At 45.1% G+C, this 18,596-nt stretch overlaps 1 protein-coding gene across 5 annotated transcripts in view; it reads left to right on the plus strand.

Annotated features, from left to right (window-relative positions):
• The window catches only part of grin2ba (glutamate receptor, ionotropic, N-methyl D-aspartate 2B, genome duplicate a), a 113,726-nt gene that overhangs the window by 86,848 nt on the left and 8,282 nt on the right, over window positions 1-18,596 (plus strand). For all 5 annotated transcript variants that reach the window (XM_067477482.1, XM_067477480.1, XM_067477484.1 and 2 more), the window contains 6 exons: window positions 3,940-4,093; window positions 5,002-5,127; window positions 9,392-9,621; window positions 9,715-9,875; window positions 10,332-10,519; window positions 15,058-15,296. In XM_067477482.1, coding sequence (XP_067333583.1) covers window positions 3,940-4,093; window positions 5,002-5,127; window positions 9,392-9,621; window positions 9,715-9,875; window positions 10,332-10,519; window positions 15,058-15,296 — 1,098 coding nt within the window. The remainder of the gene's footprint in view (window positions 1-3,939; window positions 4,094-5,001; window positions 5,128-9,391; window positions 9,622-9,714; window positions 9,876-10,331; window positions 10,520-15,057; window positions 15,297-18,596) is intronic.

The raw sequence follows: 18,596 nt of genomic DNA on the forward strand, positions 1-18,596 counted from the left end.
AGTCTGAGAGCACTCAGGCTCACATTCACTAAAAGGCATCAGCCTTGGTATCCACTTCAGTAAATGTTCTGTCAGTGGAAAGCTGCAAGATTTCACAGGTCAACAAATAAAGCCGGTGTGTGTGTGTGTGTGTGTTCGTCGTGGTCACACACATGTAGATTATACAACAATCTCATGTGTAATTTGTGCAAATGAAGATCGCACCTAATTCTCACTTTGCAAAATCATCTCATAATTATTGATGCTACCGCTGTTTGAAAGGTGGGATCTTGAAGGCGCCATTTGGCCAAACGCTGTGTGTGGTGCTGCCAGAAGACGGACAGCGAAGGCTGAGAGAATGACTTCAAAAAAATGCACATTATTATGCAGCCGGATGAAAATGTAAAGGTTTTTTGTCACACGATACAAAAGAGACAGTAATAAAAGAACAACACGGAGTTTCCCCCTTTAACCCACTGGACAGCGGACGACTGTTCTCATATAAGTGTAGTAGTTACATAATATATCTATTTATATTTAGAAGCGATTGCAAACAGCTTTTCACTTTAATCGAATTTAGAAGATGGTCCCAGCATGAGTCACTGTGTATGATGAAACTCAAATATTATTTCAGATGCATCTTTACATCACCATCACATACGATTCAGAGATGCTTTGTTAAAATACACATTAGAACGTCTGTTTATTTGTCCATAGTTTGCAGAGGTTGGTTAAAATTCGCGCTACTGGAAAATAAATTGCTGTCAACTGCAAACAGTGTCGCCGACTTAGCGACTTTGTCACCGCGTTTAGCGAGTTTTAATACACACCACGCTGCACAGTAACTTACAGTAATACACCACAGTGATTTATAGTACACTTGTCCAAATTGTATTGCATCTTAATTTCCTAGCTTAGCATTCATAGCTTGACAGTTAGCTTAGTTGGACACAGCTTTCATCGGTTTACGTGACAGAAATCGGATTGTCCGAGTTAGCTGATTATCTGCAGCCTGCTAGCTAAGCTAACAAGTTGACTTCTGGTAAGTCCAGCAAAGTTGGACACATTAGCCTGCACTGCTAACTAAGTTAGCTAAGTTAGCTCATGCTAAATGTCAAACTAAACAAAAGAAACAATGTGACACCAGTGGAAGTTCTGTTATTCAACCGTCTCTTCACCACAATTACAGCTGCACTAGCAGCCTTTAGCTAACGCTATTTAGTTTAATATATCTAATCGTTATCTCCACTGCTCCACTTCCCACTATCTTGCGTTTTCCCTCTACCTCTATGTTTCGCTCCCAGAATGATGACTCCTCTTCTTTTCACCAGCTGGTTTTTCTTTTCAATAGACCTGTTATGAAGGTCTGCAACTGCTAGTGTCACTGCAAACTTTGCAAACAGTCAGTGCTTTACTTAGTTTAAGTTTGGTGAGTCCTCGGGGGCCCCCTACTGGCCTGGGGCCCCGAGCAATTGCCTACCTTTCCCGTTGGTACTGTGGATGTGGTACTGAAACATCCTTCATGCACCTCTGTTATTTTAGCCCCATCTCTTTGAGGCCTCTCTGTTCTGATTGGCCAGCTCATAAAATTCGTTCACACATAAAAGCCGTCATCAAAACTGTGGAGTTACAGCTAATAAATGTTTTAAAAAGCACAGCGTGACCTCTTTAATGTCGAGTTAAACCTGGGAGGCAGAGACGGTGTCCGTCCCTCTGCACAACAGCACCTCACCCAGGCTGCTCACACTTCATTCAGCTGCAACAATTCACTTTGGGCTTTAAACCTCGTCTAATGGACACCGTCCCACGGTAAGGCTATTGTCAGTTCCCATACTTCAGCCTGTACCAGCGAGCCGTCTGACTTTGGCGACTCCTTAATGAAGGTAATGGCAAACAGATCGATGGAAGCCCGAGGGTCACAGGTTAAAGACACGCTCTGTGTGTGTGTGTGTGTGTGTGTGTGTGTGGACGCTGAAGTTTGAACAACCTTCACGAGTCACCGACGAGATGATGTGCCCCCTCCCTCACCCCCACCACCACCATATTGGAACTGTTCCTGTTCAATTTAGATGAAACTCACCCATTACATCGATTATATAAAGCCTGTTAAGTCCTCCTGCCAATCAGCTGCTGGCTTTAGTGGGCACTGAGCTGTAACTGCGGTCATCTGTAATAAACGCCACCGCCTTCACCTCCACAGACTCATTAGGAGGAGAAGGAGGAGGGCGCTCATCTTCCTTTGTTCTCACACTGGCGCATGAATGATGGAAGATTTAGGAGAAGACATGGACACAGACACTGTAGGCAAACACGACCAGGCACAGACAGGATGCATATTTATCTCCCCCGCTCTGTCTCCCACACACTTAACATCTGCTGGTATCTAACAAAACCAACCGGTGTCCTTCACCGACATCACACGATTCGCCACAGCTTGGAAAGACAAAAGATCAAAAGGAAAAGGAGAAAAAAACCATCAGCGAACATTATGAGGACGTCCGCATTTTGTCCTAACTCGATTTGGGCTCTCGGTGTCACATTTCATGTGCTGCACTGACTTGTCCTAATACTCCTAATCTGAAATATTAGAGGCAATACACTTAATTACATGAGTTTGGCCTTGCTTGCGCGCACACACACACACACACACACACACACACAGAGAGAGAAGCTCGGATCCTCGCTCACTCATTCTCAATAACACCCACATGGGTCACTTTCATAACACGGAGAGAACAAGTCGTAGGAGGAAGGTGGAGAGAGCGAATGAAGAGAGAGAGAGAGAGAGAGAGGAAGTGAGCACACTGCTGGATGGACTTGTTCTCTTCCCCGGGGATATGCTCACACACACACACATACACACTCACACACACTTGCATGCAGAGAGAACAAACAAATTACACATGCGCACACAGACGCTTTGAAAAGTGCCGATAATGTGCAGAGTGGATGTGTAAGAACGTGGCTGCATGCAAAGGTCCACTTCACAGGTGGAGAACAAAGGTTTTCTCTTCGTCTCTTCCTCTTTATGACTCACTCGTGCACACGCGCCCGCGCGCACACTAACGCACACGCTCTGGACACCGAAGCACACACCTTATTAACTCAGAGAGACAGCCTCGTCCCATTTTACCGCTGCGCTGTAGGACTCTAATGTTTGGGGCTAAATATATTTTACCTGTGCAGAGGTACTGAAGGGATGCAGGCAGCTAGTGGAGGCATTGGGCCGGTTATTTCAAGCAGCCATGACCCACTGTGGTAACCCACTTTCTTCCAGTCTCTTTGCGTCTTTCTCCCACTTTTGTCTCCCCTGGCGAGGGTCACGAGTGTCCCCTCCAGTCGCTACCTGCTGAACTCCATCTTTGTCTGCCGTGTCTTTGTTCTCCTGTGTTTCTTTCATTAATTCTTTCTCCACTTTCTCAGCCCATCTGCTGTTATGTCAGGTTTGATTTGCTACGTTGGCTAAAAGCCCTTTTGACAGCTAACAAAGACAGACAGAGCCTCACTCTGCCGCGTGCTCGGTACATGTTAAAGCAGGAGCAGCTGGGACGGCACTGCAAAGCGTCTTCCATATCAACTGATGCGTCTAGACTCGGTGTGATCACTGAAAACACTTGTGCATTAACATTCATCCATTCATCCTGGGAAATTAGAACACAAGTGGTGACAAACTGGACGCAGAGGAGCACAGGACATCACAAAAAGCTGTTTTTCAGCAGTGTTGTCCCTCAAAGACTCCTGGACGGACCCACATTGTGAGAGACTCGCCGCCCAGCTACCTTCCAACGAGCTAATGGCTGTGATCTGCTATTTTTACGCTTGTGTTTTGTTGTTTTCATCCACCGTGAGCTATTTTTAACGCCCCCCCCCCCCAAAAAAAAATTCATTACCATTTCACTGCTTCAGTAGTTGTTGGTTGATGGATGAGTGATGGATTCTCTTTTCACTCCTTTCACCTAGGTGGTGTTAAAAAACGCCCACATGGCCGTCGGCTCCTTGACCATCAACGAGGAGAGGTCGGAAGTCATCGACTTTTCCGTCCCCTTCATCGAGACGGGCATCAGCGTCATGGTGTCTCGTAGCAACGGCACCGTTTCACCCTCTGCCTTTTTAGGTGAGGAGCTAAAGGTGGAGCTTGAGGTGGCAACGGAAATGGGTGGAAGGAAGAGGCTCTAGGCCATGTTTTTCTGTAGGCTGTCATACAACGTAAAAGGCAAAGTGCACGGGAAGTTTTGTTTGGGAAAAATGCGTCGACACCTGCAGTCAGGTTCATAAAACAACAAAAACTGTGTCTGTATGCAAAGAACACGCCTGAGTCCGGCGTACGCACAGCTTTTATGCATTTGATCCGTGTACAACCACTCAAGTCCAGTCATTGTTATTATTCCAACATATTTAGCAATAGTAGCTCTGCAGCCCTGGACTCTTCAGGGTTCCAAGCTGATGCTTGTCCACCATGAAGACTTCAGAAGTACCGTACATTACATGACCACTACAGTACGTGTTCAGTACATTGAGCTGTATCAGTTGTAGTCAGTTGTAGTGGCTCCACCAAACAAACAGATCTTCATCAGGTCATTTTAGGTCAACGTCCAGCTTCACAGCTTTTCAAAAGTTGAACTCAAAGAGCTCTAGTGGACACAGGAAGTGAAAAGCGGCAGGTTTTAATGCAGGAGTGCAGGATAATATGGCTAATATGTTTATTTATTCTCTCTTTTTTGCTCCCTGTCTCTTTGCCCTCCTCTATTTCCCACTCCTACTCTGTTTCTCTGACTCTTCCTTCCTCTTCTCAATCTGGCGCATCACATTTGCATATTTTTCTCGCCCTCTCTCGCTTCATTTTCTCTCCTCTTTCTCTGCCGCCCTCGCTCTTTTTTTCCCGATTCCTCCCTCCGTCCTCCTGATGTCTCTCGTCTTTTCGTCCATACATCCACACTCTTCTCTTCTATCCTTATTTTCTTTATCACCACTCTCCCCTTTCATCTTTCCTCTCCCTTGTCCCCCCCCCCTCTCCCCCCTCAGAGCCCTTCAGTGCAGATGTGTGGGTGATGATGTTCGTGATGCTATTGCTGGTGTCAGCAGTGGCTGTGTTTATATTCGAGTACTTCAGCCCTGTGGGCTACAACCGCTGTCTGGCTGACGGGAAAGGTGAGAGGCCTCAGCTCGACACACACACTCGTGCACGTGACCTATCGGTGAACTGCAATGTTTCACAGATGTAAACAAATGTCCCTTTTTTCTCAGTACGCTTAGATTACATTTTGCAGTAAAAGTAAACCTTTGCAACATGTAGGTAATGGAATATTTTGGAGTGGAAACAAAGTTAGACTTGTCACTGATCCCAGCTTTAGATGATTTCATCTTCTCACTTCTGCAGCCCTCTCACCTTACAATTTGCAGTTTGCATAGTTTTTTTTTTTTTTTTGAGAAATATAATGTGAACCAGATTACATTTATATACAGAACAAGACTGTCTGCAAACTGTTCCAAGCACAGGCAACTTAAAGCCCTTCATCAGATCAGGGTCTTGGTTAAATAAACCCCCACCAAAGGGTTTTGAGTGAGGCTCAACTTTCTAACCAGTCGCTTATGTCTGCGTGACTGCAAAGTTTTGTAGCTTCCTGTTTCTTGTAATATTGTAGGAGACCAAATCCTGAGGGCTGAGCACAGTTGATTTCTCATTTTATTATTTGTGTGTTTTGCTTTAAATTCTACATATATATTGTGTTGTCAACAAAAAGTATTTCAGATATTAAAAGTAAAAGTACACTTTTGCAGAAAAGTTATTGTCCAGTTGTATCAATAAAGACTGTCATACTAAGCCGACCGAGCATCACTAGAGAAGACACCGAGCGACTGCTGATGTCTGTGAATCACAGATTTAAGTCACTACATGCAAAGCATGTGACCCAAATATTGTGTGAATTGGGGGAAACTTTGTATAAATGCTTCTAAAAAAAAATGTGGCTCGGGGCAGCAACAGTGGATCGTGTGCTCTGCATGCTGATTTGTGGATCTGCACAGGGTTTTACATTGCTTTTACTGGGCTTGGGACTGCTGCTCAGATGTGCACTGGCTTGGGGGTTGGGTAGTTTGGGGGTTTCTGCCCAAGGACCCTTTGACATGCAGTGAATATGTCACGTTTAGGTTAAGGGATGGACCCAAGAGAAGAGACAGGGCGAGGGTTTGCAAAATAAGGGGCTTTTATTGAAAGAGATGTAAATGATGAACAGGACCAGCACACGAAAGGAGTTAACTTGAAAACAAGAGGGGAACCGAATTACCAGAAATAAACACAGCTCGGGCTCAGGGGACAAGTTAGAGAAAGAACTAACAGAGGCTACTGATAAACTAAGGCACAGATAAACGTTAAACCACTAGAGCGGGTAAACACAAGGGTAAGGCTAAGGAGACTAAGAAATATCAAGAACGAACTACTGAACAAAGGCTAAGACGTAATAATGATTAAAGTAAAACGGAGCACCACTTAAAAACACACTGGAAGGGAACAATACCAAAGTAACAGAGTTGGGGGAGCACATACACACAAGGACTAAGGGAGGCAGTCACAAACAAACTCAACATAAAGCACTGGCAAACTGAAGAGCACACAAGCAAACCTAAACATGAAAATACCAGGAGAAAACAAGCGGAGAAAACTAGGGACTAGGCCAAAATACTGAATTTAAACAAAAGGCAAACCTCAGACCAAAACCACACAGGAAACACAGAGTCCAGGATACCAAAGTCCACGATACCAAAGTCCACGAAGCAGGGGTCCAGATTTCCCAAGAGTTCGAGAAACGTAAGTTTCAGGCTTTACCAAAAGTCCAGAGTCTACTGCGGAGTTGGTGAGGGTAATAATGATGACAATGATGCCCACGATGAAGACAGTGACCACGATGGCAGAGACCACATGAACAATGACGAGGATCTGGCAGGGGAGTGAAGGGAAGACTGAACTTAAATAGAGAGTGGGACAGGTGCAAACAATGAGGGACAACGAGGGTAAAGCTGGGTGAACAGAACCAGGGACAGGAAGTAAGGAGAAGGGGCCACAAAATAAAAGTCCAGGGACAGGAAGTGCAACAAGATCCTGACAGAATAAGAATACCAGAAAGTAAACTTGTACCTTACCTGCCGGTATTTTTATATCAGAAAGAGACAAATGAATGGGTCCTGGTCCCAAAACATGTGACACATTAGATTCATTTTGATGCAATATAATTAATATGTGAGCATTATTTTGATAGTGTAGCTGGTTGAGGAGCAGCTACTTCTGCTAGTCAATATCATATACTATATTTTAGTCCACTGGTTCCTGAACATCTCAAGTAGAACAACAAATAGTTGTTAGTCACTTGGACGGGAATAAATACAAGTAGTATAGAAAATGCGAAGCTATATCATTCTGTGCCGGTTATATGGGGACATGGGCGCCATCTTGTGATCTGTGTTCTGGCTACAGAACAAGTAAAGAGTTGCTTAAATTGTTCAACTTTGATGGGGATGGAAGCCACTAGAAAGGAAATTCCAGTGGCTTCATACAAAGTCCTCTGTTAAACAGCTGTTCAGAAAAACAACTAAGTCCAAACACAGACTCCAACCCTGCAGCAGAAATACAGGGGGATACTCGCAAGATGGCGTCCGAAAGCTAATACAGCATGAAATCAACTTCTCGTTATGTATGTAAGAGTCTTCTGTAGCAGTGAGCTGGTTTTCGATGAGCAGCGTTGGTGTTTCCGCGGACCTGAGACTTCACGCGTCCACATTTCAACGCTGAAAAAAAAGGACCAAAACTTTAAATCGTCTGGTCTTTGTGGGTGAAGTCTGCGAATGAGGGTCTGGATTGTGCAGAGAAGATGGCGGCGGGCGATTTTGAGAGCACTCGATGAGTAATGCTCCAACTAGTAATTTGCTGCAAACAAACAGGCACAAGTACAGAAGCATTGCAGGTTAATGCGTTGTGTGTGCACCACTCTGGATCGTCTCGTACGAATATTCTTTCTCTGCGTGCACACACACACGCACACACACACACTGCAGTCCGCCTCCACATATACAGTGGAGCAGCCGTCCTCTCTGACCCAGTGACTTCATTCTCTTCCTCCTTCATCCTCCTCCACTCTGCTTTTTTGTATTTTTTATTTTTTTTTTTATCCTGTACAGGTGTCTCTCACTGCATCATTTGCATTCATTTCCATTTTTCACCTCCGATAGCAAGCGGGTTACTTCTGTTTCAGATCCCCTCTGCCAAAAAGATAAGAAACTGAAAACAGATCAATTTCTTTCCACCACTCTCCCTCTCGGATGGGGCTAAATATAGACAGCCAGCATCTTTTTTTGTGTGCTCCTCTCTTCCTTTATCATGTTTTGCAGAGGATGTTGCTCCTCCCTAATGCGCTGCTCCTTCCTGGGCACCTCCTTGTTTCATTTGCTTGTGGCGATGTGGGCGTTTGGTAACCGCGAAGAGGTCACATCGAAGTTTGGACTCGACGCACAATCGTATCGATGCCTTGACTTCCGATTTGCACAAATCTTTGCCCGATTCATTCGACCAACTTCCCCGCAAACTTCACAACGGACATTTTTTGGCACTTTGTCTGTGAACAAAAGCCTCGCACAAGAGAACACACCCACATGCTTACACACACACTTTCCCTCTCACACACTCACACATACCCACACAGACATTATGAACCAACTGCTAATCACAGCAGAACGGCTGGAAAGAACCAAACCAGAGATTCAAACTAATGGGAAAATGTTTTTCGTTCTGAAGTGCGATATACATATACGATACATTTAGGAAGGTGAAACATTTCTGTTGGAAGTTTTAAAAAGGTGTTGAATCATATTTGAGGTGTGTGCGGTTCCTTTTCGGATCAGTTGCTCCTGTAGCCAACATTAACACAAATTTTAACAAAGACTAACCTTGTGTTAGACTGTTAAAATAGAAGGACTAGAGAAAACTGAAGAACAGCTGAGGTCATGAATCAAAGTAATGGATCAATAAAATTGTGACTGTATGATAGTGTTAAGTGAAAACTGGTCACCTACATTTCTGTAACAGCTACATCCAAACATGGACAAAGAAAAAAGAAGCTTCTTTTTATTCTCCCACGTACCACTTTTTCCAACCATTTGTTGTCGTTCTTGTAGTTTTGTCTCTTTGAGATCATTCTGTCAGATTCTTGGTTGTTTTCTGCCTCTACACGGTAAATAAAAAGTTTTTTGGACATCCACCGATGACATACTGGGGGTAACTTGTACTGTATTGTTTTGGACATTCAGTTTCCTTCTTCTTAACAAAAATCACTGCTCAGCTGCAGACTCAGCAGTGAAAATGGTCCAACTGTGTGTCCCACGCAATGGCCGGTCTGTCCTCAAACCGTGACTGTGTTTCTTTCAGAGCCTCACGGCCCGTCCTTCACCATCGGTAAGGCCATCTGGCTCCTGTGGGGCCTGGTCTTCAACAACTCTGTGCCGGTACAGAACCCGAAAGGCACAACCAGTAAGATCATGGTGTCGGTGTGGGCCTTCTTTGCTGTGATCTTCCTGGCCTCTTACACTGCCAACCTGGCTGCTTTCATGATCCAGGAGGAATATGTGGACCAGGTGACTGGGCTCTCAGACAAAAAGGTATGATGGGGGCCTTTCGTTGATTTATGTGATCATGTTTCTCCCTAACTGTACCTCCCTCTCTCTCAACTGCTATGACTTGTCCATGTCTAGTTCCAGCATCCAAACGACTTCTCGCCTCCGTTTCGGTTTGGCACCGTCCCGAACGGGAGCACAGAAAGGAACATTAGGAACAACTACCCAGAAATGCACGCTTACATGACAAAGTTCAACCAGAGGAACGTCAACGAGGCTCTGCAGAGTCTGAAGGCCGGGTGAGGACCTGCATCTGCATAAAACCAAATGCACAAGCTGAAAGTTTTGTTTTTATTAAACTGCAACCCCATTTTTAACATTTGTATTTTGTCAGGTAAACAGTTTCCTGAACATATCCAAAGGTCAAAATGTTACACAAAGGTTCGTGTAAAGTGCAAATTGTGGGGAATCTGGTTGGACAACAATAAGCGCTGTCTTCTGTCCTGGCTGTCTTCATGTAAACATATTGGAGCTGAATAACTGCAGTAATTCTTTCACTCCCCCTCTTCAGTTTTCACCAGTCTGGGTGCCAGCTCCAGCCTTTGGCAAACCAAGCGGAAGTCTATTACACTTATCAGCAGCTTAGTGCTACTTAGCAGGTTAATTGGAACGTTGTCGCTGTGTCTGACTTTTAAATGCTAATTAATTGCAACCCCTCATTTTTTTTCGGGCTCTCTTCCTTTCTTTTTCATTAGCAAACTAGACGCCTTCATTTACGATGCGGCCGTGCTGAACTACATGGCCGGCAGGGACGAGGGCTGCAAGCTGGTGACCATCGGCAGCGGCTACATCTTCGCCACCACGGGCTACGGCATCGCCATCCAGAAGGAGTCGCTGTGGAAGAGACACGTGGACCTGGCCATCCTGCAGCTCTTTGGAGACGGTGAGACAGCGTGCTGTGTCCTCCCCTGATTTATTCATAGGAAGTGCACAGTGTGGTGCGCTCGCTGAGCAGTGGTGCTGCCGTGCATGCAGCTGCACCGATGTGATCGAGATAACGTGGCAACTTCACCAGGGAAAAGACCCGCAGCAGACACTCCAAGATAAATCCAGCTTAGTTGAACTTCTGTTCTTATCCTGTGGACTTTGGCCCCTGTTTCTGCCATTTCTGAAATCAGGACTCAACCAGTTGGTGACTCAGGAGGTGATTCCCCCTGCTCATTGTGCCATATGAGTGTCCCTAGACAAGAAGCTGATCCTCCAAGCTATCTGAAAATAACTCCGACCACAGCTGCCGCGGTTACACAAGCCAGTGCACTCTGTCAAACGGGGAAATGTTTAACTGAGAGAGCAGTGAAAACAATTTAATACAATTTAAGAAGACAAACTTTCATCACTGCAACACACTTTCTAAATGATTTTCCACTTGGGAAAAGTGCTCTGCTTATATAGCACTTTTATCCAAAGCACTTTACAATGTTGCTTCTTATTCACCCATTCACACACACACACACACACACACACACACACACACTGATGGTGGTGGCTGCCGTGCACGATGCTCAACCGACCCACTGGGAGCAACTTCAGTGTCTTACGTTGGCCCTGAGATCTCACAGCACTGCAAATCAAGAAAAAAAAAATAGCTTCATCAATATGTCAACACAGGTGCAGCATTAAAGGGCAACATCACCAATTTTCAACTTGCCCTCTGTGGCTTTAGTTTAGGGTGTAAATGTACAATGATGATTTTCAACTTCCTTCTCACATGTTAAAGTATTTCTCTGCTTCCAGCTAAAAAGTTCCTCCAGATGACATCATCCGGAGGATCATTAGGAGTTCAGATAATATCATCTGGAGGAGCTCTGGAAAATCAGGTTGACTATGATTAGAAACTCTGAACTGAAGGGTCCTCCAAGTGATGTCATGTGGAGGCATCTTTCAGGGGGGAAGTAAAGCTATTTTAATATAGAGAAGTCGGGGACGTTTAATGCTTTCATGCATATGTCCTACTCAAACTAGAACCATAACAAGCAAGTTGAATATCAGTTGCAAAACGTGCTGCAAACAGAATAAAAAATGTCTCCAGGAGAAACTAAAAATACTCCTACAAAGCTAAATGTCCGTCGCTTTCTAGTGTCCCCTGGAAACATTGCTACGACAGTAGCCTGGTTCCAGGGGATTTAGTTTTGTAAATATATTTCTAGTTGCTCCAGGAGCCATTTTCATTGTGTGGTGGCTGTTTGCAGCGCGTCACTTAACGCCGTGTCAGACTGATGAAGTTGCTTTTTTAATTTGCGTGTGTTTTCTCGATTTGCAGTGCCGTGAGCTCTCAGGGCCACCGTAATGTCTGGCCCAAGGACACTTTAACATGTAGCCAGAAGGGGAATGGGAGTCGAACCACTGACCCTGTGCATGGTAGATCTCCGTGCACCTATTTTCTTGTACCACAAAACACTGAAGGTTGCATTGTGTGCATGACAGAGACTGCAGGTATAAGTACTGATACGTTCAGCACCTCGTGCATCGTGACGTGACCACAGAGGATCAGCTGGACTTATGTCAATGCCTCCATTCAAACCAAGTCTATGAACTACAAATAAGGAACAGGTCTAAATGTTTTCTGGTGTCAACCATGTGTTACAACATGCCACAAAAAAGGTGCTTTGTGGTTAATTATTAGACCACGTAAAATGTGCAGCAGGTGACTGTACGTCGAGGAAAACGGGTGACAATGTGCAATAGAGGAGTAAACAAGTTAGCGGATGATCTGAGGTGGTTTATACACAGGCAACACTGGAAGTGAGTGCACCTGAAATGTTGGTAATCCCTCACTGCACAGGAGGACAGCTGCACTAAATACTGTCAAAGTAGGTCAAAGTTATTTAGTTCGCCTGTTACGGTTTCTGGACATTCTTGTTGTGTCTGAGGCCATTTTCAGACACTTTCAGACCATTTCCTAATTCATCAGAACCAGGAAGCTGATCTGCACACACACAGGCCACTGGTCAGGGTGCGTTTGCGTTGCTGAACCTGCGCATGTGACGCGCTTGCTCATAATTTCCCTGCAAAGTTATTTTTGAGTGTAAATTACAACGTTTGCAAGAATATGTTCCCTTTAAAAGCGTCTCCAACAGAAATATGTTAGATTCAGCCACTGCCGTGTGTTGTGGGAGGATGAAAGTATTTGTGTGACGGGGACCATTATTTAAGTGCAAGTCAAAGATTCAGTAAATCTACATCCAGGAGAATGTACAAGTTCCAATGTGGGGGGGGAGGGGCTGTGTTTTACCTATGGGAGACTGTCCACGCTCTCCAGGGTGAACACGCTTTCCCTCAGCTCATGCTGGAGCACTAATGCAGCGGGAATCAGAGGCGTTTAAACGTCCAGTCAGTTTCATGCGTTTCCGGCTAAAACCGAGCGGCTGCTCGTTGAGGTTAACGATGGCTTGTTAGGTTCCACAGCTCGACACTCAGGATGGGAAACTTAATGGAAGTTTGTGAATGTGTGTAGGTTTGTGTGTGTGTGTGTGTGCTGTAACTAGCTAATTTGGGCATCGTCCAGCATGTTGTGAGCATCCCGAACCAAGGAGCCCTCCAGGGCCCACTACAGCGCGTCCCAGTTAGAGGTGCCAACATAGCTCCTGGTGTATTTTGACACTGTGTGTGTGTGTGTGTGTGTGTGTGCCCATGTAAATATGGGTCAGGCCTCTGAAAATGAGAGTGCATATGTGTGTAAGCGAGAGGAGTGTGTGTGTGTTAGTGAGATAAAGACGGAGCAGACACAGGTTTATTTTTATCAGCCTACATTAACTGAGAGGCCTGTGTGTGTGTGTGTGTGTGTGTGTGTTGTGTTTATGATATATTGATTTGAATTTTGATTGTCTAGAATTTAACAGGATTCAAGACTTGTGCGTTTTACTGCGGGTCCCCGTCTCACGCTAACATCCTCCAATGCCACATGCAGGAACGGCCCCGTCTCGCCACCTCTCCCTCCCTCCCAGGATTTCAATGTCACTTCGCCACGCCTCACCATCCTCTCCCCTCCTGGTGGCCTAGAAAGCGCTCGGACTCACGTGGGGAGCCCAGTTTGATGCCGGCCTGAGCAAAAGAAACTGCGTCCGTACACTCGTCTGATCGGTGGTTTTCCAATTAGCCGCCGGATGGAAAGTGCTAAAGTTGCTCCGCTGAGTTCAGTGACCTTTTGCTCGAGAAGCAAATGAAAGACCTGTTGCATCACTTACGAGACACCAGGCAGCAGTGATGCAATCTTTCTCGAATGAACTTTTAAAACTTCGCTCTCTGACTTAAGGAAAGTGACAAAAACTAGGGATGATGGGACGTGTGAGCTGATGCACAAAGAGTGCAGTGTGCTATGCACCTATAGCATCACCAGCAGTACAAAAACTGCTACGACGTTTAGAACCTGTCAGTCTGCAGCCTGGATTAGCAAAAATATTTGATCCCTGGGCCTCGTTTTTGTTAAACTGCACCTTTACGAAGTTAAAAAAAGCAAATAGATTTGTTTTCATTGAAAACAATATTGTTTCCAGTTTTGAGCCTTGGACTTGGTTTCAGTCGTGGAAACTTGTATCAGGTCATTTACAACACACCCTAAAACACAGGAAGTTTCCAGAGCTCTTTTTTCTTCTTTTTATATATTTATCGATTTTTATCGCTAAGGAGAAATAAATGACATACGCGTAAAAAGGGACCTTCTGCCATTTAGAAACAGGATGTTTTAAAGGTAATGCTGAGAAGTTTTATCAGTGTGGCTGCAAATGAGCTCTCGTTTCTCAGCAGACAGAGGAGCTGCATTGAGTGTGTGTGTGTGTGTGTGTGTGTGTGTGTGTGTGTGTGTGTGTGTGTGTGTGTGTGCGTGCGCATGCTGAGCAGCTCATTAATGCTCAGGGGCCAGTCAGTGCTCTTGTGCCAGAGTCGCTCTGACGTGCAGCGACGGCGGCTGAATGTGTGATTCATTAAGCGACGCCTGTCCCGCCACAGTCGGCTGTGATGGAGAACAGCTCGCAAAGAGTCAGAAGGTGACCCACAGAGAGACCGGGAGCTGAGGGACACACACACACACACACACACACATGCAATGATGCTACAGCTTTTCCATATTTTGGGCTAAACACCTGTAGACACGAACATTTACAGAATAAGTGCAAATAGGATTATTAACGTGTCCGATGTGTGTGTTCCACTTCTAACCATCCTTACCCCCTGTCTTCCCCTCCTCTCTTCTCCTGTTACATCATTCCCTCTGTCCCTCATGTCCTCCAACTCCATCCTGTTATTACATCACATCCCTGCTCTCTACTTCTTATTTTACATTCGTATCTGTTCCTCATTCTTATTCCCAAACGGATTCATAAAAACACATCCCGTCTTTTTCTTCTTCTGTCCCTCCGTCCTCACCTGCATCTTTCTGTCTCTTCTTCGTCCATCCGTTTCTCCCATTTCATTTTCCCTGTCCAGGTGAGATGGAGGAGCTCGAATCCCTCTGGCTGACTGGGATCTGCCACCACGAAAAGAACGAGGTGATGTCGAGCCAGCTGGACGTGGACAATATGGCCGGCGTCTTCTACATGCTCGGTGCCGCCATGGCACTGTCCCTCATCACCTTCATCTGCGAGCACTGGTTCTACTGGCAGCTGCGCTTCTGCTTCATGGGCGTCTGCTCGGGCCGGCCCGGCTTCGTCTTTAGCATCAGCAGGGTGAGCAGGGAATGAATCAGTTGGAAAGAACAAAACGAACGAACAAAGAAATGAGCAAAATGATAAATGACCAAAATGACTTGAAATCGAGCAAACGGTTAAAATGAAGTTACAAAGTTTTTACGGTGAATAATGTCAACAAACCGCATAAAAAACCTGTGTTTCATAGAAAACACACCCGTGAATCACAGCACTTCATTGGGTGATTTGCTTCTGCTTCATGAAAACTGTGACTGTGGTGCTGTTTTTTTTAAGTTTTATTTTATTTTAGGGAGGTTGACAAGAGCCACCACTTTTGCAGTGTGAAAAATGACTCCTGCGAGAAAAAGGGATGGGCATCCAGATTAATTAATAAATCACCGTGGGGTCGTAAAGCGTCTTTATCACCACTGGAGACTGTCTCCAGTCCGAACTGTGGCTCACTTTCCCATAGCTTGTAATTTTCCCACAAATTTTCTGATTGACAGATTGTGATTGCCAATAAAAAAAAGGCAGCAGACCGGAGCAGACACACTTTTCCAAGCATAGACCTGATAGTATCACACTTTTGTGCGGCTTTCCGCAGACGCCTGACCACACTTTGCCTGGCAGAGAAGCGAAGGTGACAACATGTTGCAGGGTTTGACACCCTGAGAAGCGCTGCCACCCACAGTGGGATCCTGCGTGCTGCTAGCAGCAGGTGAAGATATCCTGCTCACAATGACCCATCTGATGGCTAAAAGGAAACGCGGATCATCGTTCCCTCATCTCTCGGATTTAAGGAAACTCATTCTCATTGGCTTACGTTTTTCCCGGCACCTCAGGCTTCCCCTTGTCTTATTAAGGATGGGAAGATCCCAGTCCTCCTTATGAGTGAGGTCGTTACTACTTTTCCCTTCATCCATCAGCCTCCATCCTCATGGTCCTAGTCCTGGTGCTTGGACCTCTCTGATGTCCACGAGCTAAGTACTTTCAAAAGCTGAAGTCCATATTTCACTGAAGGTAAAAAAGGAGGGAATCAGCCACAGAACCCCAGCAGGTAGATTAGCAGGTCCTGGGAGACCAAAGTCACCCTCTGTGTTTGATTTGCGTTGCAGTTGTTTAGACGCAGCCCCGGTGTAATTCACCGTGTGCCTCTGAAGGTGAGCTGCTGCAGGCTGAACCACGTGGCTAATTTACAGCGGGACGCCACACACACGCCGCTGTCTCCTTCCGTTTGATATGCAGCTGCAGCGTTTTCCCCTCTCTGCTCCAATATTACGCTCCAGTGGTCAACTGTGATTATTCTGTATGGTGTTAATTGTATGTCTTTGCTGTCACTTTGTTTGTGGCCGTGTGTGTGTGTGTGTGTGTGTGTAAAATGTCAGCTGACTCCTCATTTCCTCAGACAGGCTGCTTGCTGTTGTTTTGGATTATTACATCATGATGTGAATGGAAAACTGATCTGAGAGCAATGGAGCTTTGTGTAACGCTGAACGATGCTCTCGTTTGCAGAAATCACGTCTGTCTTTGCCACAATGGGACGACACTGCGCGTCCACTAATACCAGGACATGACTCAATATGTTAAAATATTCAGGGGAAATAATCATTTGCATATGTGGCACAGCAGCAACGCGGAGCACAACAGCAACCGTTCATTATCTCTCCCAAATCCTCAGCCACAGCCTCTCGTCATTTAATCAGTTTGTCTTTTTTCTTCTCTTTCCCGCTTCGCCGCTCAGATTGATTCCGCTATTTTAATTTCACACCATAATCCAATAAACTTTATTGTTATCGCCGCAATTAACATTTAAGCCCGGTGGTGTTAAGAATGAGACATCTGTCACGGTTGGCGTGGGTCACATGGCTTCAGCATCATTTGAGTAACCCCCCCCCTTTCCACTGGCCACCTGCCCCCCCAGCTTCCATCTGCGGCACTGAAACAAATTCTGACTTAAAAAAAAAAGAAAAGACTTTAGAGCCGTTAACGTATGAAAGGTCCACATCTCTGCATCATCTGCATTTAGCACCAAACGCGTCAATTAGAGAATCGAAGAAATGATGTGATGATTTTTACGGTAAATAGACGCTTTTTAAGTGGCTCTCTCCTTAAATCTGTTTAATCACATCTGGATTAAACCTGTGCATTCATGCCATCAACAGCATCATGTTCAATAGTGTTGTTTTATTTTTAGCATGAACTCAGATTGATGCCCTGAAAAATCCCTTTTCTAGTAGAGTACTGCTAGTTGTGCCATAAAGTACATTTACTTCCACTTGAGCAAAGATTTTAGGGTGATGCTGCTGCTATCTGTAGTACACTTCTGATTATTGAGTTTGTATGTTCCTGCCACCTCTAGCATTAACCTTTTCCAGTCTGGAGGGTGGATGTGTAACTGTAACTTCACCAGGCTCATATTCAGAAGCTGAGCGGCTCATTCTGGTTATTTCTCCTTAATTTCCAGAGCTTCTACATTGACTGAGGCTTTGTTTTTTTGCTTGTTTTGAGCTGTTAGTTCCGGCTTTAGCCCATAGACAGAGTTAACACTTAAAAACGACACGACAATTTTCTGTATTTCTGTATCCTCATAGTTATTTTGAACAGTATCAATTAGCAGGAGGAAACCTCTCATCTTACTTGAAAGGCTACAAAGACCTGATGGGCGAGTAGAAAAGCTTTTGGAAGCGTTCTAAAAACATGACTTCCATCAAAACCAGACTTGGCGCGTACCTTTTGTGGACAGCAGCTTCAGGGACCTGCCGCAACAGCATGACTTCATGTTTCTGCTTTATTCCAATTTAAAGTGCTAATAAACACTGAAATATGAGTCTAGTGGCTGTGTTGCTTCTGGCTAACTGCAAAGACAACTATCCCAAAAACGAGACTCACTGGGGCCAATCTGGGAAAAAACAGTGCTCAAACCTGGGCTGCCTTTTATTGGTCTATCGCAGTCACAGTTGTTACTTATTTGTGTGTTTCGGAGACAAAGAGCTTAAAAATGTTTATTTGCCCTGAAATGTCACATGGCTCAATACAGCACGGCGTTGCCGTCTTTAAAGGTCAAAACCTTTAGGGAAAGATTAAGGCGCAGACTCCTGGAAAAGTCAGCGCCAGATGCGACAATGCTATAGATGATGTGCGTTGGAAAAGCAGAGACAGATTTAGCAGCAGGTGCGGTGCAATCGGGACAGTGGAAGACGCAAAACAAAAGAGATAAAGTGATGACAAATTGTATAAACGGGCAGATGGAAAAACAAGGACCCGATAAACACTGAAAGATGTTTCTTAGCTGTAATATCACGCCGGTGGGTGTATTCATTTGTCCTCCACTTCAAGATT

This window comes from Channa argus, chromosome 15, assembly GCF_033026475.1.
Source record: "Channa argus isolate prfri chromosome 15, Channa argus male v1.0, whole genome shotgun sequence".
Lineage (NCBI taxonomy): Eukaryota > Metazoa > Chordata > Actinopteri > Anabantiformes > Channidae > Channa > Channa argus.